The sequence below is a fragment of the Seriola aureovittata genome, chromosome 19 (genome assembly GCF_021018895.1).
Source record: "Seriola aureovittata isolate HTS-2021-v1 ecotype China chromosome 19, ASM2101889v1, whole genome shotgun sequence".
Taxonomy (NCBI): domain Eukaryota; kingdom Metazoa; phylum Chordata; class Actinopteri; order Carangiformes; family Carangidae; genus Seriola; species Seriola aureovittata.
In genome coordinates this window covers 3418538-3444254 of record NC_079382.1, presented here as the reverse complement: position 1 = coordinate 3444254, position 25717 = coordinate 3418538, and the positions used below count along the sequence as shown (strand labels likewise).

The following is a 25717-nucleotide window of genomic DNA, read 5'->3' as shown; positions in this document are numbered from 1 at the left end:
TCACAGAGGTCAGACCTTTTCTCTCCCAAGATGACATGCAAATTACACCTTGTCTAGATTACCGCAGTGCACTTTGTGCGGATCTTTCAAAGAAAACTATTCTACACCTGTAATTTGTTCTGACGAAAAGCAGGAGAGAGCACATATCATTCTCTTATTGTAATCACTACGACACTTCAAGACACGTCTCATGCTCAGATACAGAATTTGGAAAGGTGTTCATTATTTTTTTAAACTGTCCACGAGCTTGCCCCCAATTATTGTACATTAATTATCCCTTTCTACCATTTCTTTAACATCCACTGACTTATTCTCAACTATACTATAATCCAGAACTCAAACATCCAAAATCAGTCAATTGATACAAACCTGATCAGGAACTATTTTGGTCATTTTAAGCAAATTCATTGGTTGCAGTTTCTCAGATGTGAATACTTTCTGCTTTTCTTAGTCATCCATGATAATAATATTTTTTTTTCACCTGGTAGAGCGCATACCACATAGGCTTAGTCCCAACCGCAGAAAAAAAACTGGGTCATATATATTCTTTTAGATTAGCAGTTATGTAATAATTTATATTTATATTCCAAGAAATGAATTTAACTTTTCATCTTCTCCCTCTCATTTCATCTCACACATTTCATTGTTCTTTCATTATTCTTTTGAAAAGCAGATTGAATTGCACTCCTCTGTATGAAAAGTGCCATACAAATTGAGTATTTATATTTTGGAGGCCTGAATCTCTTGCGACAGAGGATCTATGGTTTATGATAACTTGTGGAGGTTATTTTTAAATTGTACTAGCAGTGTTAGAGCAGTGGTCCCCTCTTCTTCCTCTGCTCTCTCTCCCTGTCATCCCTCTTTCCATTTGAACCTTGTTGACTCTCTTTACATTACTGCAACCCACTATTTACCCGCGTCACTGTCGAGTATTTTCATACTTTTCACACGTACTCCACCCCCAGCTCCTGTCTTTAATATCGCTGTGTGCACATGCGTCTCCTGAGACGCTCATGTTTCTGACAGGTTGCAGTAACAAGGTATAATTTCAAATCCATTATCAAACTCTTCAAACTGTGCAGCTGAACAGGTAATGATGATAATGATAGTGAGACCTTGAGGAAGATGAGAGTTTGTAGGTGTTCGCGAAAAAAGAGAGAATAACATATTGAGTTACAGAACAGAGCAATGTATAATAGAAAAGTAATGTAAGGTGTAGTTTGGCTGAGGGCAGAGGCAGTAAAAGTCTCTCCTAATACCAGTTGTCAAGTGTTGGAGAAAACCGTCATCTGAGTAGATAGAATGAAAATGACACTGACAAGTAGCAGGAATGGGGCTGATATCAAAATCCATTTTTCAACCCTTTTCTTAAAGCTGCTCTGAGAGATTTTTGACCACCAGAGATCAGAAGCTGGACTTCAGAGCAAATTCACGGTGACATAGCTCCTATATCAAACTATCAAGACGCTCACTCGCTTTATTTCTGCAAGTTAGATGAGAAAAATGACACTACTTTCTTGTCCGTATGGTAAATGTATAGCTACAACCAAGAGACGATTATCTCTTGTCGTCACTAACAGAGAGAGTCTGATACAGGCAGACTAAACCAAAAAACGTACATGAAAAAGACTTCTGAAAAGGACCTGTCTCTTTCGTGTTCTGCAAATATAAGACCTAGTCATGTTTTACCACAATTTCAGAATGCATTTCTTGGCAATTACCATGACATAAACCAGGACTGTTTATACTTTTGTTTTTGTACAGATTAAACATGATGATTAGATGAGATTGAATAAGTGTATTTACCAAAATGTCAAACTATTCCTTTAATCTCTCGGCAAGTTGTCGTCAGTTTTCACGTCCGATATAAACATAGAAACATGGGAGCCAGTTGGAGTTGTCAAATGAAAGTCAGGTATTCAGCAGCACTTTTGCCAAAACTCTTGAAAGAAATGTCTTAATCCTTAATCGCCATTTTGACCAGATGAACCCAGGAACTGTGGAGCACCAGGAACTAAACACAGCATGAGGAAAATGATTCTTTAGCCTGCTGTGTTTTCATTTCAACCGACCAAGAACTGTGAAGATTAGGCAAATTAGACCAATAATGGATTAAAAACTAAATTTGTTTGAAGCACTGTTGTGCATACAAAACAGTACAGAATCATCGTGTTCTTTGTAATTTAATGTTGTGAGCCTGTGGTGTCTGAATCAGTCGGAGAGCCGCACATCCAGAGGTGGAAGGAGAGATTCAGATCACCTTAAAAGCTGAAGAAGTGTCTCTAAAGTTATGAGGATCTGCTGAGACTTTTTTTCCCGACTCTCAGCTATTGAGTATTTCAGATTTGAAATGAATGACATTTTTTCATGCTTAATTATTCCAGCACCAATTTTATCTTGTAAAAGTATCATGTTTGTTCAGGCCAGCCTCTGTTCTACATAAAATCAGGGCATAATTCTCTTGATTTATACAAGAAAAGTTTGGCATTAAATTAGAAATCCTTTGATCCATTTTTTTTTTTTTTTTTTTTTTTTATTATACATAACCATTGATATGCTTCTGAATGTATTAGAGTCCTGTCTGGTCTTGTTCTTGATGCCCATCCCTTAACCAGAGGGCTGTTAGTGTGTGTGATGGTTAAACGTGGACCTGCACCCCCTGATCTGCTTACCTTTTATTATCTGATGCATTGAAATATTAAATAAAACTACTGAAAACGCATCCACAGTTATAACTGTTGGCATTTATCTGACACTCTTAACCAGAGCCAGTACCTGTGTTTTCATCCAAGTATTTTATGCAAATCGTGACATATTCAATTTGCAATGCTGAATAGAAACAGCAAGTTTCAACAAAAGAAAAAAAAATATCCTCGCTCGCTAAAAACGCTTTTATACTCGTCTTAGTCAGAGAGGGTTTTTTCATCGGGAAAGAAATTATGCAATAGTGATGGGAATGCATTTGTTGAATAAATTATGACCTTGGGATGTTTGCAGCCTAATGTTGTCTGAAAAATATCTCTCCACCACAGCCTCTCCTGCAGCACTCAACCCCGTCTCTTTCATATACTGTAAATATAAGACCTAGTCATGTTTTTGGAGGATTATGTTATAAGCAAACAGCTGTTATGTTACCACATGTGAGTCATAGTTCCCATCCTCTCTCTGCCTCTAATTATGCATCAAAAAACACATTTGTGCATAAATTTGTAATCGTTTTCCATGACTTTAATTATAATCAGACTGTTGAAGTGTTGTTTGGCAGATCATTGATGCTCTATTTTTAAGCTTGTGTCATCTCTCTCGATTGTGTGGCGCGCTTGTTCTCGGTTTAATGCTGGTCGTGGACAGCCAGGTACTCTTATCGGCTCGCAAACCCAGCGCGTCCTCACTGCCGAGCCTCCTTTCTTTTCACGTCAAGATGATTGCGGCTGACATTTAATCTCTGCACTCTACAAACAAGGCCGGACTCTGTTAATGACACTTGCATATGGATGAGCCGTCACTGGCAATCAGCAGAGCAAATGCAAGAGGACATATCGGGCTGGCTGGATGCTCACCTACAATTACCACCCACCCACACACACACACACACATACACACACACACACACACACACACACACACACACACACATGCATGTTGTAATATATCATCAGCTGTAGGTATTTTTGCGCTATGTGGGGATGATCTATGGATGGTCCAACAATGATGGCAGTTGTAATCTGAACCTGCAGACACATAGGAGGTGTGTTTATGCATGTGTATGTGTGTGTGTGTGTGTGTGTGTGTGTGTGTGTGTGTGTGTGTGTGTGTGTGTGTGTGTGTGTGTGTGTGTGTGTGTGTGTGTGTGTGTGTGTGTGTGTGTGTGTGTGTGTGTGTGATCTAATCTCCGTTTATCTGTATGTTGCAGATCACGTGTCCGTAGGTGGCCTTGGTGACAGTTTCTATGAGTACCTGCTCAAGGCCTGGCTGATGTCTGACAGGACTGATGAGGAAGGAAAGAAGATGTACTATGATGCCCTGCAGGTATCACACACACACACACACACTCACACACACACACACACACACACACACACACACACACACACACACACAGCCGACAGCTCTTCAGCAAGGGTCAAGGTGACTTTGACTCTTTGAGAATGAAACACAGAGCTGAGTTTGCAGCCATAGATGTCAAAGTTGTCAAAGAAAAATAATCTGCAAATATTTTGATATAAAATGAATGAAATGATTCATTTTTTATCAACCAAAAAATGGAAAGTAAGTGAAAATAAGCCCTAAACTTCACATTTTAGCACCACCTTAACTATTTTAGGTTAATACCCTCTTTGTTTGTCATTAACATTGACATCACCAGAGTCTTTATCGTTGATTTTGCGGCTTATTGATCTTGATTGGGGAAAAAAGTTTTGAATTTTATTGAAGACATTCTGAGCCAAATCTGGCGACGACACTGTGTCAACCCACTGCCTACAGTTCTTATGTGAATTAAATATTTCAAGGGTATATGTTGAATATTTTTCCATGTTTGTGAGTGCAGTGAAGACTATAAGAGTTGAAATGGTGATCAGGCATATCCAATTCTAAAAGTTTCCTACATACCAGTGGAGCAAGATATTATTTGTTAGATGCTACAGAGTTTAGAAGTTGTTTAGAAGAATGATATTGCCTTTATTTTTCTTATACTTTCACTACATTAGTGGCTATCCTCTAAAACAGAGCGTTTGAATGCTGTTGTCCTCCTTTTATATTGTGTGAATGATAACTTTTAATGTAGTAATATAGACTATATAAAAGTTTAATAGCTTTTCATTTAGTTCATTTGTGGCTGATGCCGTAACTATGCTACTGGAGCAGAAACCATAATTTCTCACCTATCTGCAGGTCCCTAAAAGCACCATCTGTGAATGTTGTAAAACACCCTCTCCGTCTCAGCTACCACATTACACAGCTCTGATCTCTGTGGGTTGTAATTTCCAATCTGTTGCACTTCTTAGCACTGACAACTGTGGTCTGTAGCACGCCTGAACGACCAGCAGTGATGTCACTTTGCTCGGTATTTCAATCAGTTTATCAATACGTGAAAACTTAAGCACTACATGGGTAACCTCTAGAAAACAATAGATGTAGGATACGGGAGCGGCGACCTCTGATTTGAACTTGTGGTCATTGAAGGGACAAAATCAGGGTTTGAACACACTGTTTACAGATGGTGAGCTGCATGGATTTTCCCTGCAGGGTTGTTGTTTTTTTTTATATCCCTCATGCCTCCCTCTCTGTCATAATAAATGGCTGCTGGATAGTGGACCACAAACGTGAGGTCATCTCCAGATATTGAGAAGTGGTCTTGCTGCTGTATTTATTTATTTCTCCCTGTAGCGGATGTTACAGGAATCCGGTCACCCACATAACCTCAATGCTTACGCAAGTGTTGCCCATGAGATAATGAAAGGAATCATTCAAATGACGACCATGTTATTACTCTATATATTTTATGCCGCAGCTTAGACTGTAACATGATTTTTGAGCATTTCAATGCCAAACTTTATGATATTTTTTAATAATTTGCTCCTTAGGAACCTAGTAGTGAGTTTGAGCAGTGGGGAGAAAGACAAACGTGACACACACATTTATATAAAAAGGACATGGAGCAGATGAATGTAGTAACACTAACAACAGCCCTCCTAAAGAGAATATATATAGACACTCACACTTGAGCAGACAAACTGTCAACTGAAATTGTGGTGACAAGAAATGTGTTTCAGTAACACACACCAGGGAGCAAATATAATACATGCCGACTAAAATACAGAATTAAACTCGCAAGGGTACTTTACCCATAATCCCTCTGGATCTTCAAGGATGATGTATTTGTCAAAAGAAGGAGGATGGGAGAGAAAGCAGCACAGGGTGAATATGTGAGTCACAGCAGGGAAATGAAACGATAACACTGGTGTCCTTCCTCCACAGTCTGGTTCTGTGAAATCCGGGCCGTGTTAAAGGGTCAGAACGCTCAAAATACATATTAAAACCTATGGTGCCTCTTGCTTTGAGTGCTACCCACACACCCACATCCATCACTTCTTTTTGGAAATCATGTCATGGAGACCCGTGGTAATCATGTTATTAAGATCTATATTTTCTACTGAAGTTTGAGGATCATGTGCAGAAAGCAGCAGTCTCATGTCCTGTCCACCAACCATTGGCTTGTTTAACTGTGCGCAGGTATAAACAGAAGGTAGTTATCTGCTGACAATAAAGTCTAGTCTGGTCATTGTTTGTGGAGAGAAATGTAATTAGTCTGGATTTAGCAGCATAAACCAAGTGTCATCAAGTTCTGCTGTGGTTCTGGTTAATAACTATGCGCATCTGTTTAACAGCTAAAATAAGTTTATTTCTAAAAGAAAAAGAAAGGGAAACAGATACAGATGTAGTTCCTCTATATCCTGTATGTGGAAAAATCCATTCATTACATAAACTTTACACTCTGAAATTTACCTCGTAATGAGAGGAGGATTATCACAATTAAATTAAATGGTTTTCTTACCAATGCTCGACTAATCCTAACACACCCCTCATTACTCTTTGTTCTTCCCAGGCGATAGAAACCAACCTGATGAGGAAGTCGAGCGGTGGGCTGACCTACATAGCGGAGTGGAAGGGGGGGCTGCTGGAGCATAAGATGGGTCACCTGACCTGTTTCGCAGGTGGCATGATCGCTCTGGGCGCCGACGGGGCGCCCAGCGACAAGACGGGCCACCAGATGGAGCAGGCCGCCGAGATCGCCCGGACCTGTCATGAGTCTTACGCCAGGACTGGTAAATATACAGACACACACACACACACACACACACACACACACACACACACAAAGGCGTTTATGATTAAAACAATAGACACTAAAATCATTCATGTTTCCAGTAGAATTGGACACACTTGTTTTAAGTTTGACAGTTTTGATTTAGTTGGATACTTTCATGGGGGTCATTGTTTTCAATTTGTTCCAGTGTTATTAAAAAAATTCTACCAAATTAAATCTTAAGTGTTCATTCAATGGAAAGCAGTCTTACAGATTAGTTGCTGTACAAAAACTTACTAGGAACAAAATGTGTTTCTGAATATTGGCTTTTTTTATTGGCCATATTGCTCATTTCAACAAGTTATTACTTTATTTATTATTGTAGTTATTGTTCTTCTACTTAAATTAGTGATCATCTCATCAGGTTTTTGAATGCTGTCCATGCGTTTGTCATCCTTTTTAAGCAGGAAAGTCAAATGAGTTAAATTAGTGTTTATTCAAAGAAAATTGGCTCAGAAGTAATTTAAAAGTCTTATTATATTGAGTGCCATATGTCGAGGGTTTGCATTTTTGTTATTTTTCATATCTTCAGTCAAATAATTGTATTTTTCTCCCTCAAATTAATTCATCAAAAGTCCTGTTGTGAGTCACAGTGCTTTAAATCCAGCTCTGGAAAACATCACCACCAGCAGTGAAATGACATTATTTTGTTTGACATTGTTCTGCACTGAAGCCACATGCATAACTTAAATGTATTAATATATAGATATGTGGGTAAATAACAGAAACAGTGAAGTAAAAAGCCAGAAACTCACTGTCTTCACATTATGTTACATTATCTTTGGTTTCCCTCATTTTTAAGCAGTAACGTTAGACTGTATGATCTTTACATCTCCAGTATTTTCTTTATCATGCTCTCCTCCTCCGCAGCATTGAAGCTGGGTCCAGAGGCGTTCCGTTTCGACGGCGGTGTCGAGGCCATCGCCACCCGCCAGAACGAGAAGTATTTCATCCTCCGTCCCGAGGTGATCGAGACCTACATGTACATGTGGAGGTTCACCCATGACCCCAAATACAGAGAGTGGGGCTGGGAGGCTGTTCAGGTAAAATATCTGTTCATCTGAAGGAAACCATGTTTTATTTTTTTTTGTAATGTTTCATTTAAGAATAGCTGGGCTGTTTGGGCAAATATGTTCTCATCTGTTTTTACTGCTCAAAGAACTTGAGTTAAGAGATTTTATTTCAGGCAGGTAAACTAAGGGACTAACATTGAATTAATTGGTTTTTGACATGCTCTTCAAAAACAACAAACAAATCAGGAAGGAAGCTAACAGAAGGTCGATTTATTTAACTTATTTTTATATTTAGCAAATTATGCACCAAAAGGTTTAGTGATATTTTTAAGCACACAAAGAGCTTGATTGATGTTGCCACTCACCGACGCCCTTCTCTCTCTGTCTTCATCTCTTCCTGTTGTCGCTCTGTATTACTGTCTGTCATTCAGGCCTTGGAGCAGCATTGTAGAGTAGAAGGAGGCTACAGCGGCGTCAGAGACGTCTACGCTTCCACTCCAAACCACGACGATGTACAACAGAGCTTCTACTTGGCAGAGACGCTCAAGTAAGACTTGAAAAAAAACTTGACATCTTTATACATACACACCCTTCACTTTTGTCCTCTTATGATTGTGCTGTCATTGCATTTTATGGAGGGACTGGGACTCTGCGTCCCCCAAACTGACAGAGATGTCAAGTCACACACACACACACACACACACAAAACACAAAGTTGTCATTCATTCAGACAAAGCTCCAGAGAATAACCAAGGTCATTGTCAAGGTTACATCACTACAACATCACATATTGAGTGAATCTGTGAGTTTTGTAGCTCTACATGAGGCCTATTCAACTGGTGGCCCGCTGGCCAACTCCGGCCCTTTCAATCAAGTCCAGCCGGCCCGCCGATCAATTCTTTAATTACAGATACATTTTTCCTACAATAAATCCTCCAGACCACAGAGAGGCTCTCATAATGATCTCATCAGTCCCAGGCAGTAACTGCAGTGACTGTTCCAAACTTTCAACTATAATTAGTGTTGTGTGTAGGGATGGTACTGAAACCCGATATTGAACGGCCGTAGTATCTATAAGGTCCGACATCTCTCTCCCTCTCTCTCTCTCTATCTCTCTCGCTCTCTCTTTCTTTCTCTCTATCTCTCTCTCTCTCTCTCTTTGTTTTTCATTTCCATCATTACAAAATCAGTCGATAATAGTGATTTGTTCAAAACAATGCTGTTGAAGCTTGTTAACGATACAATATCTTAACGATACCCATCCCTGATTATGTGGCATCAAATGCTCAGGCTGGTTTGTTTGCCTCTTTTTGTCACTTAAAAAATGCTGTGATGTAGCTTTGTCAGAATTGATCAAACTATATTCCAGACAGCTGACATGATGTGTTATAGAAAACTATGTGTTTACTTTTGTTAATATCGGAGCTTATGTTGCACAGAAAATCTAATTAACCACTTGGACTGATAACTAAGGAGGCCTATTTATTTTCTTTTTAGTTAATGATTAGGCTACTTTGCAATGTGAGAAACGACACAAAGAGTGAACAGAGTGAATAATACAAAGAGTTTTAAATCATCTAAATGTTTGGGCCTTTGAAGGTCCAATATTTATCCATAATCCATGATATCCATAAGAAGATATATATTTCAGGAAAACACTCAGAGAAACCAAATCCTGACAGCATGTTTAAAGGCTCACTGAATACAGGCTGTGTGCATTTCTCTGTGGAATGAGCATTTTGATATTTTCACAGTATTAATACAGAACCTAGACCTGATCTATCATCAAACAACACATGGACATCTACCTTTATAATATATGGAGCTTTAATCACTTGGCTGTCCAATATCTGAACAGCGGATTGGTACCAAAATCATTTGTGTCTCTTCAGCTCTTTACTGCACAAGCTGCCACTTCAGAACTGTGTACTAACCATTTTGTGTTCGTATATTTTCATCTTTGGATTGAAGCTGTTGAAGTTTTGAGCCAAAATCAGCACATTTGAGAAGCAGTGGTTTCCAACCTGGGGGTCAGGATCCTTTAAAACATCTGCAAGATACTTTAGAGGGTTCATGGGATGATGAACTGGATAAAAAGATTAACTTTTTAAAAAAGTGGAAGGACGGCCAACAACTTGTAATTAGGGGTTACATGTAGAAATTGCTTCATTTTTTTTAAGTATTTCTTGGGCAGTTGTCCGTCCGCCTTTATCTGAAAGCAGACAGTGGAGATCTGACAGAAACTGAGAAGCCATACAGAACCATGGGCAGGTAAGGAAGGTCCCTGGTTGGACTTTGAAACTGGAGATGTTGCAGTTAGATGGTGCTTAAACTCCTTGACCTCCAGGATACCCCAACATTGTTTTATTTTAAGGGATCATAAACCAAAAGCACTGCTCTAGATCTAGTGGCTGTAGAGGAATATTTTAATATCAATAGCTGTGCACACGTTCTGCCACTAGATGCAGGAGGGGTCACATACTCAACATGAACACGGGGGAGGGGGGTAGATCCACAGATAGAGATGTTTATTTACTGCCACTATGTGAACCCTATCTGGTCAGGCCAAATCACATACTGTGGCTTTAACACAGCTTGAACAGATTTTATTTCTCTTTGACATGTTCGGATTTATCCTGTGAGAAGCAAACATAAAGCCCTCTAAATCCAATACTTATTCTCAGTGAAAGACCAGTACTCACCGACATGTTTCTGCAAACCATATATTGGATCTATTAATGTACTCACAGGTCACTCTTCGCAACTTTCTAAAGGGATTTGCAACTAAATGCCTACTACGGCTCGTTAGACCTCAAATAAAGGAAGACAGAAACTGTGAAAAACACCACATGTTCCAACACGCCACAGGCGGTTACTACTCTCACTTCCTCTTAATAGTCACTTTATATTTTTACTTAACTGCCCTCTTGTGCATATTTGAGTTTATGTTAATGTGTGTGTGTGTGTGTGTGTGTGGGTGTGAGAGAGAGAGGGTGTGAGTGTGTAGCCACAAATGGCTCTTTAAATGTGTTGTCAGCCACAGTGTGATGTATGGTGGCTAATAAAGCTTTTCTCCTCAGATCGTTCTATAACTGTGTTCAGGAAGACGTCCTGTTAAAGACAGTTTGTTGTGTATTTACATGTGCTTTGTGTGTGTGTGTGTGTGTGTGTGTGTGTGTGTGTGTGTGTGTGTGTGTGTGTGTGGAGAAAAGAGAAAACAATGAAGAAAATTCCATTTTATTATGCTTGGCTAAATTTCTTTCTTGTTTATTTAAAGTTCTCTAAAAACATTTAGTTTACATTAAAAGCCATAATTTCAAGCACATGTAGTTTTACAAATCAGATGTAATACTGCCATTCACTGAAAGTGTGGAAGTCAGTTTATTTAGTTTATTATAAAAGTAGACGCAAACAAACCTGCTTTAAATACCATGAAAAGACAGAACATGTCACTCTCATACGCATCATCATTGACTTTGTAGGGTTGTCAAAATATACTCATTTCATTATCATTACGGCTAAAGATTCTTTGTTCACTTTACACACAATTACTTCTAATGAAAGCAGGAGCATTTTATAATGAAGAATATGTAGCGTAGACTCTATTCCGTAAGCTGACGTTTCAGCTTCTATAAAACTTGATTTATTTGTTTTGTTATATTTTTTTAATGTTTATCTATTCGTCCTTTCAAAACAGCTGTTGTCTAGGTAACCATATCCGGTCAGCCAACTTCACCATCCTGCCTTTACCACATCTGATTTGGACACAGTCTGACCTGCATGTCAGAACTGGTGTCTAGTGACATATTAATATAAATGCTAATCATCTTATTGAGTGAAGCTGGTTCATGTAGTGTAGACTGTATTTAATGCATGAACCAGTTCAGCAGTGGGTGGATGGGTTTGTGATGCAGCAGCAAAAACATCTGTGCTCTTCTTTCTCCCACATTTCCTCCAAATTTATCGTCCTCTCTGTTTTGTTTTTTTGTTTTTTTTACTTCCGTCCAAATCTTTATGGCCTCTTCTGCATCCTCCATCTTTACCTCTGTCATTCATGTCCTCCCCTCATCTTCTTATTCTGTCATTTTTTACCGTCCACACCAGACAGCTATTGACAGGAAGTCAAGGTTAGGCTGACAGAGCCTGATGGGGGCGAGGTGCCATCCAATTCAGATTTTTTATGGGCTGTAAATTTTACCTCTGTACCTGATTAACACACACACAAACACACTCAAAGTGAGATGTCTGGATTCTTTGTGCAGATCAGTTTGTTTCAAGTAGTTTTCGTCTGATCTGATTGCTAATGACATCCAGGTATCATTAAAATTTCAGCAAAAGAAGACAATGAAAATGTCTCATTAGCATCATCTCATATTAAAGGCCCCCCACAGACAACTTGAGGAAAAATATGATTGTAATTGACCACCAACCTGGACAGTAGCACAATAATTACCTCATCCGTCATATCGCATGATATCAGACACAGACCTCAGTGGACACAGAAAATATCAATCCCATTTAGCAGCAAGCTCATAAATCTAATCCTTCAAATGTTATTCAGGGATCTTGGCATCATGCAGAGCCACTTCCAGTATTCATCTTCCCACCGCTGCCAAGGACACGGCCATACTTAAACACCGCTGTCTGCCCTCAATCACTCGCTGCTTTCTAGTGTTGTGCTGGCAGGCGGAGGAGGACGGGGACTTGCTGTGGAGGTTGAGGACAAGCAGCGCCTCTACTGAATCATTGGCTTTATTCATCCTTCACCATTTCTCTTTACGTTCACTCTTTCCTTCATTTGTATTTTCTGAATTTTCTCCTCTTTCTCACACATGAACACGGATTCTCCTTATTGACCTTATGCCGCCTGCCCATTTGTTTTTTGGCTCCATTGCCGAGTTTGTTTTTTAGCTTCCGCTTGCTATTGTTTCGTACACAAGTTTTAAAAATAAAAATCACAATTCTCACTGGTTCACACAACCTGCTATACGTTTCTCACAGTTGGGAACACAAACACGTCCACCACAGATATCGGAGTATTTTGAATAGGCTGCTATCAGTTTAGTTTGGCAATGCTGTGAAACGCACATTGAAGTCGGTGTAGGTTGGATGATTGCACTTATTTTACATCAAACTTCCACACATAGGAATATGTTGGTGTATGGCATGATTCCTGTCTGTCATATGAGGAAGATCATCCTGGAAAAGTCCTGGAAAATGAACATTGTTATTTGGAATAATTAGCTGGTACATGATAATGAGTCCATGTCATGGAAAATGTCCCATGTTTTGGATGAAGAAAGACCATATTAATATATGTTTCAAACAAACACAACCAGACCACGTATTCTATGTTAATCATATTGTGTTATTGTGATCACCATCACTATTATAATAGTAAGAAATGATCCCAGACCTGTGTGGGCAGCTGTTTGATCTAATTAGCTCTGTTGTGTAAATAGCAGTTGATCAGCGATTGTCAGACTGTTGTAGTAGAGTCTCATTTACCTGCAGCTGTCGGCCGCTCATGCTCTACCTCATACAATACAACTGGTCAGACATTTGCTGAATTGCAGGCACAGGATCATCACAAACATCAGATGTCATTCTTCACAACACAGCACATCCCCGCTAACAGTGTAAACAGGAAGTTAAAAGACAAAATAACTGAGTGGGAGCACTTGTTGCTGGAATGCATTAGATCAATACACATCATTTGCCTTTCTTTTTGTTGATCTTTTTTCTCTTACTCTTCATGATAAAATCAGAACTGATTACCATGGACCAGCAACTGTCCTAATACTCTCTTTATTTACTTATCTTCCCACCACTCCTTCGATCGATAATGATATTTTTTTGTTGAGTTTCATAAGATTTGATGACACTGAACCGCAGAATTTAATCACTTCGAGTTTCACAAACTGGTCTGAGGCTGGGCCGCACCCATCGCTCTCTCTCAGTTCCACATCTGTTTCATCACTCTCTTGGCAGGGCCACCAATGAATATTGCAAAAGCAGAACACGACTCAAAATAATATCAAAAACGCTGAAGAGTAAACAGTGTGAATCCCATAATGAGTCACCTTTAAAAACGAAATGAAGACAGGAGTGGAACTGTGTTTATGTAATCAAAATATTATTTCCCCTCAAGATTTCACTTAAAGTGTTTTTTATCTCAGTTCTGAAGAATTGGCTGTGCTGCATAAAAATAAATAATAATCAGGTGGAACAGCAAATTTATAACTGTGACTTTATTTTGGATAATTTGTTGCAGACTCTGCTGTAATTTGATAAAAAGAAATAAGTCGTTGTCCACTTATAAGCTTTCCATTGCATGTGGATGTTGTTTGTAGAGTTCTCTACTCTGATATATTCAGCTATAGTAACATTAAACTAGTCTTATTTTTGGAGGGAGCACTGGTAGCATCATCATTAGTGATCCTGTCATTGTTATTTTCTAGTTTATAGGGGATTGTAAGTGGTTATACAAACATTTGTATACAAAATTCACAGATTTAAGAGCTAAGCTTTTTAATATTTTGACACATTTTCTTTACAAACATTTCAGACCTTGTGTTTTTTTCCTTCTTTTGTATTTCAGACAAACTCATATGGTTGTTGGGTCATTTTACAATAGTGAAAGTGAAGCAATCAGCACGTTCAGGCTGTTTTCATCATGTGGGTTGACCAGCATTACAGGCAGAAGGGCTGGGTGAGGTGATGGTGTGACAAGTAAATGCACCAGAGCATGTCACACAACTAGTTTCATTACAGTGAAACAGTGTAGCGTGACAACAAAGACTCAACAAATGGAGAACTGGTTAATCCGGTAAATGATATCAGAAAACCTGTAATTCATGCTGCAGATTTAAATGAATCTGCTGGGTGGAGAGTCGTTTAATCAACAGGAAGAATGTGTGTATTTACATGTGTAAGGAAGGAACACACAGGATTGTACACAACAAAGTCTTTTCACAGGTGTCAGGGAGCAGTGCTGCATATGTAAAGAGAAAAAAAAAAAGTTGTATAAAGCCTTTTGTGTCTCCAGAGGGAGTGGCGCAAACCTAATTAATCGCCTCAAGTGATGTGAGGCTGAAAACTAAAAGTTTGGAAATGTTCTCTGAGGAGACCTGTGTAACCCGCTCGTCATCTCTGCTTGTGGCTAGTGGCACAAGGCTACATTAGCCGCTACTTACGCACCAAAATCTGTACAGTTGAGTGGCATTGTGGGTAATATTATAGGCGCCAGAATATTAAAATACTAATTCTAATATTTGTTGTAAACTGTCCATTGTGACTCTGACAGTGCTATGAGTGCGTTGTACTCTTTAAGCATTATTATGTAATTGTGGCACATCTCCGAGTATTAAGTTAGTCCCCGATGACAGATCCAACAAATTCTCTGCAGAGTGACTTTGCACCGCAAATTGCTGTGAGACATCTTTTCTCAGTGCAGCTTTCAGTTTTGAGCAAAGTACTGGAGGTTTTCGCTGCCTCATCTGAGTCAAACTCCTCCCTGCATGCTGTGCATGCTGGGTAAAGTATCAAAACACAACACAGAAACGCAGAGCTAAATTTAAGGTCATGTGGAGCTGCTGATGTTCCATGAGGACCAAAATGTTTTTGGTGTGTGTGTGTGTGTGTGTGTGTGTGTGTGTGTGTGTGTGTGTGAGAGAGAGAGAGAGAGAGAGAGCATGAGTGTGTGCACGCGTGTGTTTATTAAAGTTTTCTCCTCATTTGTCTCCTCCAGGTATCTGTACCTGCTCTTCTCTGACGACGACCACCTACCGTTCGACCACTGGGTGTTTAACACCGAGGCTCACCCTCTGCCCGTCATCAAGAAGGACAAAACAGACAGACCCAACGAAGTGGAGTAGCGGAGCGTCCTGCGCTGACGTCCCAAAACAAGTGCGAGAACCTCTGATCCTGTAGACCTGAGCCTCCAGCTGTCTGTCTGAAACAGTTTAGCCATTTGGAGTCCCCAATGGTTACAGATGCCTCTTGATCGGCTTTGACTTTTTATTTTCAATGGGATCAAAACTGAATTGAAGCCTGTTGGAGCTGAATTGTCGCTGTAGAGTCCCGTTTTGTTGTTTTGTTTTGTTAATGTTCAGCTCTGGTTGAGTCCGGACGCTGACCTGGACCAACATGTTTACTGCTGGATTATGTAATAACTTGTCAAAATGTAATAGATTGTCCCTCCTCATGAGTTGAAACCATGTTGTGATGAATTACAGGATAATGCAGTGATATATTAATATTCTCGGATTATAAAAGTGGTACTTTCTAGATTTATTATTAGAGTTTATTTCACTCCCAGGGTCCATCACATTTTCAGCTCATTCAGAGGGACAATCTGAGCAGTTATCACATTATTCATCAGTTGTTCAGTTTTTCGTAGCTACAGCGCTGTCTGGCTTTCTTGAAGGAGAACACTGAGAGACCTGAACCAGTCGTCTCCCCTAATGTGGATATTTTGGACCATCGGTCTTTTGGGCACCAAACCTAGAAAAAAAAAACTCCAGCTCTCGTCTGAGGATCACAAGGTGAACTCAGCGAGCTGAGGGATGCTCCGTTCACGTCACACGCATCGTCTTTTCCGTCTGCTGTACTGCTTCAATATCCGAATGGGAACCGGTTTTCTTGTGCCAACACTGGTGCCGCCGCCGCCACCACCGGACTACTGCACCGTCGTCACAGAAACATTTGTTTTTTTCTAAAAAGCACGTGGTTGTCTCTGTGGGAGTAAAGAAAAGACGCAGCACAACCCGAGCTCCGTTTTATAAACCTTCTGCGTCCCCTCCTTCACCTTTTACCTTCCTCCCTCCCTCCCTTCCTCCCTTTGTTTGTTTGAGTTTGGTGTGACACAGGATGAGCAGCCACACCAGCTCTCTATCTGCCAGTAATTTCACTTTCTCTCCAGGACGTTTACCCACAGCTCTTCTTCTGCTTCGCTAGTCCTTAGTTCGTCTGTACCTGTGTCTGGCTTTTTGGATTCTAGATTTATTTCTCTTTCTCAAATTTGCACCAATGTTTCTGGGGTTTGACCGATACAGCTGGTGATGTTTTCCAATATTTTTATTAATTTCTCCCAAGCTTTAATCTTATCACATTGTTTATTTTTCTACTTTCCCCTCGCTAATAATTACAAGTTTGCTGTTTTTTGTTGTTTTGTTTTTTGGGGAAAAACAGTGATTACAGCATTTTGAGAGTGAAATTGATGAGGGTGCACTTTCCTGGAGCTTTCACTTGCATCTTACAGTCTTCCTCAGTCACTTAGCCGTTGTAGGGATCAGTAAGACCATGGGGAGTGGTTGAAAGCTTTGGGAAAAGCTAGTAAGCCTAGAACCTCGAGTTAAGTTTTGGAGTGCGTTATTTGAAATGATGAAATTTCAACCTTGTTTTTTTTTCCTGGAGTCTTGACATCCAACAGACTCCTGCTGCAACAGTTAGTACCTTTAAATCTGAACCTTTTCACTTTTAGTCTCCACTTCAGAGGAAAGCGGATTGATCACATGAATGGATATTTGTACAGTCTGACTCCAGTGTGTCCTGTAGACCGCTGGTCTCAGTATCAGTGAACCTGTGTATCAGTCGGACCTTCTCTTGTTGCTGTCGCATCGCTTCTTCTCGTCTCCGTCCTCCAGTTGGAGCGTAGGGCAGGCTGTAAGATCTACTCTCCTCTATGAGGAGACGCAGACTCTCCACTTCACTGTAATATTTCACCTTCGCACACACACACACACACACACCTGCACACACACACACACACACACACACACACACACCTGCACACACACACACACCGTCACAAGAAGCCATACTGATTCAATACAGCTTTACCATACTGTCGTTAGGACTTTAGTTCCCTTCATCCTGGGGGCATGTGGCTTTACTGACACCAACTGTGTTACTGCTTTTGTTCCGCTGATCAAAGTCACACTCACCTGATCGTTCAGTCGGGTTTCCTCCAGATGCCGCACGCAACTGTAGCCAGATTAAATCCAGTTTAGTCTTCAATCTAGTGCCTTCACTGTTGAAAAGGAGTCAGAGGGAGAGACAGCTCACAAACACAAAGGAGTAGAGTTTTAGATAACTTCGTAGCTTTAAGTGAAGTTCCAGTGCCTCACATGAGGATTTAACCAAAACTAGACACGGATTAAAGGATAAGTCTTACATTTTAATGTGATATTCAATGAAACTTTGGCTTGAAAGTCGCCCAAGAGTTGGTGAAAACTTGGGGAGAAAGTGGTAGATCAGACCAAAGGTCCTTCTGAGATTTAATTACATACATAGAGATTTAAAACCAGGAACAACATTAATGCGCTCAAACTAGTCTTTCTCCAACCAGTAACCATCATTTAATGGTTTGAGACCAGTAAAGGTCCCAGTCACAATTTAGATAATTGCTTGACTACACTGACATCTAGTGGTGAGAGTTTCCTATTACAGTACACATGAGTCCCGGGTAAAAGACTGCAGTATACATATATATATATGTATACTGTATATATATATATATATATATATATATATATATATAAACTCCATAGTTAGAAGAGATCTGCTCTTGAGAGAGAGTATAACAAAAATCTTTAAATTCTATACTTCATGTATCTTCAATTTTCTAGTACAAGTTTTAAACTTATGAGTGGTTAACTTTGCCAGATGTTCATTAGTTTGAGCCTTTATCTTGACACAGAAAAGTGGTGTATCATGGCGGGGGCCGTGTTCACCTCCTGCTCCTGTAAATGAGCTTTAAGCAGACTAAAGTGTCACTGGGAGATCTGACAGATGGTGAGCCATTAAAAAGCGCAGTCAACAACAACAACGACTTCGCTGCCGAAAATACTTCAAGTAGATTCATTGAATTCAGCCATCTGACAGAATGACGAGAGTTGGCCGAGCTGAGTGACAGTTTAAACGGCAGCTGTCAGCATTTAGCCCAGGTGTCTCACAGCAGGAGAGGAAATCTGACAGAAGCATATAACAGAGAGCCACTATACAGCAGTATATAAAGATGGTGACATACTGTCTTTTCACAGGTTTTTGGTTTTTATTGAGTTTCACTAAAAGAATAGGCTCAAATCGATTAAAGGATGAACAGATGTTCACCTGATGTTAATGTCCACACATTCAAGAAGTTGCTGACCAGCAAACGAGCTAATGCTAATGCTTCACAATCCCCATGAGCAGGTTAAGAAAACAAGAAATAGTTCAACTACACAAGCTTTGTGTTGCAACTAGTGTTTTCAAATCCAGTAAAATCCCAGATGATGTTACGTTTTATTTGATTGGAAATTTTAAAATAAAGTGACAAACTGCTAAATTTCAAAATTAAATAAAAAAAAAATGTAAAATAAAAACCAAAAACAGTGAGCCCCGATCATGTGATAACCAACAAAGACATATCAGTCGGCAGCCACTCCCATTCAAATTGAACAGTGTTGAGTTTCGGAGCTGTGAGAAATCCCTCCATGTTCTTTCCATCACTGTACAGACGACAGTGTCTCCGTGTTTAATCTGTGTTTTTTGTTTTGTTAGACTTGGGTTTAGAGGCATTTATTCTACTATCCATGTGATGATGTGTTGTAATGGTTGATTTTGCTGATTGTGTTAATTTATTCTGTAGTAGTGAACATAGGACTCAGAGGTGTTTGGGCTCTGACCCCCAGGTGGCGCTGTGGCTTTAAATGGTCAGAAAAAGGACAATAACACATAAATATGATATTTAGAACCATAATAATCAGCTGTGAAGTCTGCTGTGGGTCTTACAGCGATTATACCAATAATTTATGGATGTTTTGAAATGCTACACTTGGTACCTTTAATGATGATGTTAACTATTGGAGAAGGAAGGTGAAGAAACCACCTGGGAGTCAGTCAGACAACCTCACAGGAGGGTAGGAGCTGTATGAATGTACCATCCAATGTGAAGTGAAGAATATTTTATATGCATTATGTCTTTGTTTGTTCACTTCTATGTGCTTTTGTTGTGTTTTATTTTTGTTTTCTTCTTTTATCTTGTAAAGCACAAAAAGTCAAAGCGATGTGTGCAGGCGGAGAGAAGTCTGCGGTTCACAGAATGAGAGGGAGCTGCGGGTCTGATGGCGTTAACATAGGAAATGATCCAAATCTGCCACATGAGGTGTATCAGGACACGGTAGAGTCGCAGTTTTTCATTTATTGTTTTGAGGATCTCAAACATAAGAATGGAGATATGGGGATTTTCAGCTTTATAGTATAAACCAAGTGGATTTAAGTGTTAACAGTACAGTGTGGTGTTAAGGTACTGAAGCTGCTCGATACGAATCCAGAGACCTGAATCTTTCACTAATGCTCAGACCTGATGATTGATGTACACTGTTCAGAGCTTATGATGAGTCTGAAGTCACATGATTCTTCTTCCTAAGTGTTTTGTATAAGTGTGGATAGTCACTGAATTAGCTTTGCAGTTTCTTTATCAAACAAATTAAGATAAAGATTTCTTTTTTTTCACCTTATTGGCCCTAAGGTCGGCTCGTAAAGTGGTTTAAATGTAGCTCAGTATCCACTATAAAGACATTTTAATGTTTTTTTTCCCTTTAAACTTGATTTTAAACCGGCAACTTGAAAGTTAGTGTCGGTAAATCTGGAGCTGGGGACCAATTAAAATGACTTTACTTTCAAAAGGCATCAGTCAAGCCGTGCTGGTTTTATTCAGGCAGGTGAAGCACCATTAGACAAGTTAACATAGTTCACCTTGGTCTCTGCACACTGTTGTCATGGGACATGTCATAGGTGTGTTTGGTTTTATTTTCATTATTAACTACTCCGCCCGTCATTTTCTAGATTAACTGCTTAATTGTTCGGGTCATAAAATGCCAGAAATATTCTGTTTACATTCATATAAAACAGAGAAAATTGGAGAAGCTGGAACCAGAGAATGATTGGAGTTGTTGCTTAAAAAAAATTCTGAATAATCAATTATCAAAATAGTAGCTGATTAATTTTCTGCCAGTCAATTAATTGATAAGTTATTGCATCTATAGATTTATATTCCAGCAGGAGAAACACAGGAAATAGTTTCAGTATCTGCTGCAGCAGCGGATGTAATTTCAGCTGAGTTTGAGTGTCGCTCATTTTTAATCAAATTATAGATAAATGATGGAGTTGCATTAATTTCTTTGACTCCATTCAGAATTCCATACACTTTAGGCGACATTGCAACATTAAGGTTTTTGTTGCTGCCTGGATTTGACAAGCTTTGATAATTTCATGACCTTTGTCCAGTTGTCAAACTGTCAGCTTTGCAGTGGTGGGGGTTGCATGTTGTAGTCTTTTGCTGCAGTAATTATGGTGGTATGAAGTGATAATAATTTTAATGTTAATGGGTATTTGAATGAACATTGTTTCCTGGTTTAGGGTTTAGTTTTACAAAGTTCCTGCCTGTGTTGAGATTTGTTCGTGCAATTCAGCAGCCAGAAATTCGATTCTCAGAACATTGAGGTGTGGTAATGTAACTGTGTGCAGAGTTGCAACCCTTTATTTAGGAAGCGTGGAGGCTGAGTCAGGATTTTGACCTGTAATTTAAACTTGAAGGGCTGATCCGCTGCATTTTCCCCAGGAGGAAGTCAGAACTTTTAGGCTCTACATGTGGTTGGACTTACCTCTGTAGGTGCCCCGCTGGATTTATTTTTTTTGTTTGTTTCACTCACGTGACACTGATCTGGTCGTTTCACTACCTGGACAGGGAGGAAATGCAGAACGTATGCGGTTGTTCGTGTAAGCCGTCAGTGTTAAATCTGCTTCAGCTTGATGTAGTGTGACATCATCAGGCATCTGCTCATTTTTTTCATTTTTCTTTTTGTTCCCTAAAAAGGTTGAATTGTCTTTGGTGATTTTTCTGAATATTGTGTTGATGATCTGTTGCGTTCCAACGCTTTTCTATTAGTGAACATTAAAGGGAAATGCCGCCCATTTTAGGAATTCATACTTTAGTCAGTCTTTGTGGAAAAAGAAAACTTATATACATCACACTGACATCTCTTCTTCTTTTTGAGTGGTGCACTAAATGAGACTGATCTAATCTTAATTCTTAAAATGTTTGGCATTGCCCTTTAAAAGGTTTAAATGTGTGAAACCAACCTCAGAAATGTATCTGTACAAAAATATTGCTGATAATCATTCCATTGCACATAGTTTACTTTGGTTTATATGCAATATTTTAATTTTGTGGGGAAATTTGTTTTATTGTGTTAATATTATTAAAAAATGTAAATATTCCATTCTGGCAAAGGAGCCGTTCTACATTTATATAAAAATCTTCTGAGCTTATGGATTAAAATGATATTAATGAGCAGCAGACTTTTTAATAAACTATATTTGTTACACTTCTATTGTGAATAAAAAAATCTTTTAATAAGTGGTGGTTTGGGTCTTTTTGTCCTTTAAACCAGGAGAGAAATGTTAAAATATCAGGTTTTCAAACATCTTTAGTTTGTAGTTAAAACCCGACTTTACATGAAAATGAGCCAGAGCATGTTTTATCTGTACAGCCACATATAAATGTTAATTGGAGGTTAATGCTGAGATGTTCTACAGAAGGTTTAACGTACATGACAAGGCCTAAAAGATGCATTAGATTAATGATGTTTTACAATACATTTTGGTTCCAGGTCTTTTCTCTTAAAAAAAAAAACATTTACAGAGAAAAATAATTATTTAAAAACACATCTGGACTACACAGCACATGGTGCATGTCATATAAAGACTCTTTCTTTGTTTGAATGAGCTTAACGTCACTGGAATGAAGACAAAAGTGCATCATTTTCAGACACAGAACTGAAGAGGTAAAGTACTGGCGGTGTGACAGAGTCAAGCAACTGTGATGGACGCAACTAAAAGATCCTTCACCTTTCACACAGAAACAGACTCTGTTCCTCCGTGATCAGATTTGGGGTCCGGAGAACGTCTCAGCTCGCTGCAGCGATGTAGACGTGTCCTCCAGGTGGAGCGGGGTGTGGTTACAGCTGACCACACCCAGCAGAGCTGCTGCTCCGCTTAGAGCTGAGATAGAAACCCATCAGTCTACAAAGTCACTGAACCAGTCATCGTCAGTACGAACGACTGTTATTGGTCGCTTCCCAGTTGACGAGTTTTGCCTGTTTCACTGAGTGAAACACTGATTATAAATAGTCGCTTGTCGTGTTGTTCCGGGTTTAATGTCGCACTTTTCTTCTCATTAGACACATAACTGACCAAACTGTGACCTGGAAGTTCAATATTACTGAAAGTGTTTCTTACATTTGTCCAAAATCTTTTTGCTGTCGAGCAAAATAAAACAAGATGAACAGATATGAAGTCCTGAGCAAGAGTTTCAGCTTTGTATAACTTTATGTTAGCTCACACGATTTAATAAGACTGGCAGTAAATAGGACTTTTTTCTAATGAGTGAATGTGTATCCAATGGAACCTTTAATTTAGATCTTTATATCAAAAGACTTTCTTCTTGTGTGTCATGATACGTCCAGCATATTGTGAATCAACAGTTTCACCACTTTAGAAATAAAAGACGACATAAACTGACTTCTGATGGGTTTGGTGTCACTTTAACCTGCCTTGATAAATAATTCATCAGAATTCATTTCACTCTGCAATGATAACAGAAGACTCCCATCAGTCGAGCCCGATGAATTTCTGATCTCCTCTCCTGAGAATAAGACTCAGCTCAGGTACACTTAACAACAAGGGGGAAATAATCCATCAAGAAAGAAGTGCTTGTCAACAGTTTTTGCTTCATTCTGTTATATTTAAGTGATAAAAGCAAAAATAAGCCACTACCATGTTTATCATGTTCTCTCTGACTATCTGTCTTTAGAGGAGAAATAATAAAGACGGGCATCACAGACACGGAGGTCGCTGTTTCCTGACACAACTCATTTTTTTCTCTAACTAATTCTGTCTTATCTGCGCTCTGAAAGATTGAGAGTATTTTTCTTATCTGCCTGAACCGTTGGCGTGGGACATGAGCAGGAGGCAGGACTAAGAAAAGATAAGCTGGGACAAACTGTTCTGCTCTGCGTCACAAAGAACACACCGTCCAGCTGCTGATCGTCCCTCACTGCTCTCACAGCACTGGGACCAAATCAAATAAAGACTTTTATTTTTTTGTGAGGCGTTTCATAGACCGTCTTCCATATGACAGGAGGTGTTACAGTAAATAAACAGATGATTCACACACGACAAGATCAACAATACACAGAAAATGAAAGTGCAAGCTGCACACTCATAACGCTGACGCAACTCTGATTTATTAAAAAGGAAAAACTGAAATTTCACATCGACAAAAGTATTCACACACTTTGCTGTGACACTTTTCACTTCATCTTTGAGCTGTTTCGACATCTTGATCGGGGTCCACCTGTGTTCAGTTCACCTGACTGGACATGATTGGGAAAGGCACACACCTGTCTATAAAAGGTGTCACAGCTAACAGAGGAACACATCATTAAAAACTCAGAAGAAGAAGAAGGGATTAATCGTCTGGATCTTGGAGCAGTTTATACAAATAATCCTGGGAATGATATTTGGAAACTTATTTTATACACTTAAAAGACACTGGATTAATAACAAGAATATAAGGACTCTTATAATTCAGCAGTAAGTGGCGATGATGCTGCATATGGTTACAACTTGCCATAAAAATGAAGAGGAAGAAGAAGAAGGAGAAGAGCAGAAACTAAACCATGAGGAGGAGGAAGCTGCCTGCAGATCTCAGAGACAGGATTGTGTCGAGGCACAGACCTGGGGACAGATACATAAAAAATTCTGCTGCATTGAAGGTTCCCACGAGCCCAGCGACCTCCGTCATTCTCACATGGAAGAATCAGGACTGTTCTTGGCCAGTCTGAGCAATCAGAGGAGAAGGATCGTGGTAAGAGACGTGACTGAGAACCTGATGGTCACTCTGGCTGAGCTCCAGAGATCCAGCTTCATACTGACGAGCGCAGGTGTCACGCATGAGTCAAACTAAAGGCCTAACACGTCCACATTATCAAGAAATCAACAAGAACAAACCAGAAAATAAAACAGACGCAAATAATTCTTTGTTTCCATAGTGATGGTCAAATAAAGTGAAATTGTAAATCGTTCGAGCTGGTTTGACCTGCTGCTGTTTCCTCGTCACCTCTGTCTGCTCCTGATGACCTGGTCTCAAAGTGAAACCGAAAGCTTGAGAAGAAGCGTGCCTCTGTCTTTGGAGCAACTTTACTCTTCTATGTGTTGAATATCAGTGTAAATCATCTTGTAAATTACAATCTGTATGTAGGTTTTGTGAATGACCTTATTGATCATGAAATATGCATTACTCTATTGGTTTGATATCGCATGTTGTTGCTTAGTAACACTAACTCCTTCATTTCCCACCGAGTCTTGTTTCATGACTGTGTGTGAACTAACGTCGTCCTCATGATGTCGAATACAGCTGTACCAGGAATTCAACCATAACTCATTACAACTTGTAAACATCAGTGCTCTGGTACACAGGCTTCTTCAGGTGAAGCGCCGTCACCTGACTAGAACAGGTGTAACAAATCAAGACCAGCTGAAGCCCAGCACACGCCAACATTATCAAGAAGACGACATGAGGCCTTTTAAAGGGGACCTATTATGCTCTTCTGAGTTTTTCCTTTCTTGGAGTGTGTTATATAGATTTGTGCATGTAATGGTCTCCAGAGTCACAAGGATCAAAGTTTACATCAAAGGGAGAAACTCTGTCCGGGTAAAAACCCAATTCAGTCCAGCCATTACTTCCTGGTCCTGCTGACGTCAATACTTTTCTTGGTGCTGCCCATCT

General features: G+C 39.5%; 1 protein-coding gene across 1 annotated transcript in view; it reads left to right on the top strand.

Moving 5' to 3' along the window:
• Positions 1-22285, top strand: part of man1a1 (mannosidase, alpha, class 1A, member 1) — a 141122-nt gene extending 118837 nt beyond the window's left edge. Inside the window, exons 8-12 of the mRNA XM_056405112.1 lie at positions 3914-4029; positions 6608-6827; positions 7739-7911; positions 8313-8428; positions 15632-22285. Coding sequence (XP_056261087.1) covers positions 3914-4029; positions 6608-6827; positions 7739-7911; positions 8313-8428; positions 15632-15758 — 752 coding nt within the window. The 3' untranslated portion in view covers positions 15759-22285. The remainder of the gene's footprint in view (positions 1-3913; positions 4030-6607; positions 6828-7738; positions 7912-8312; positions 8429-15631) is intronic.
• The last annotated feature ends 3432 nt before the right edge of the window (positions 22286-25717 follow it).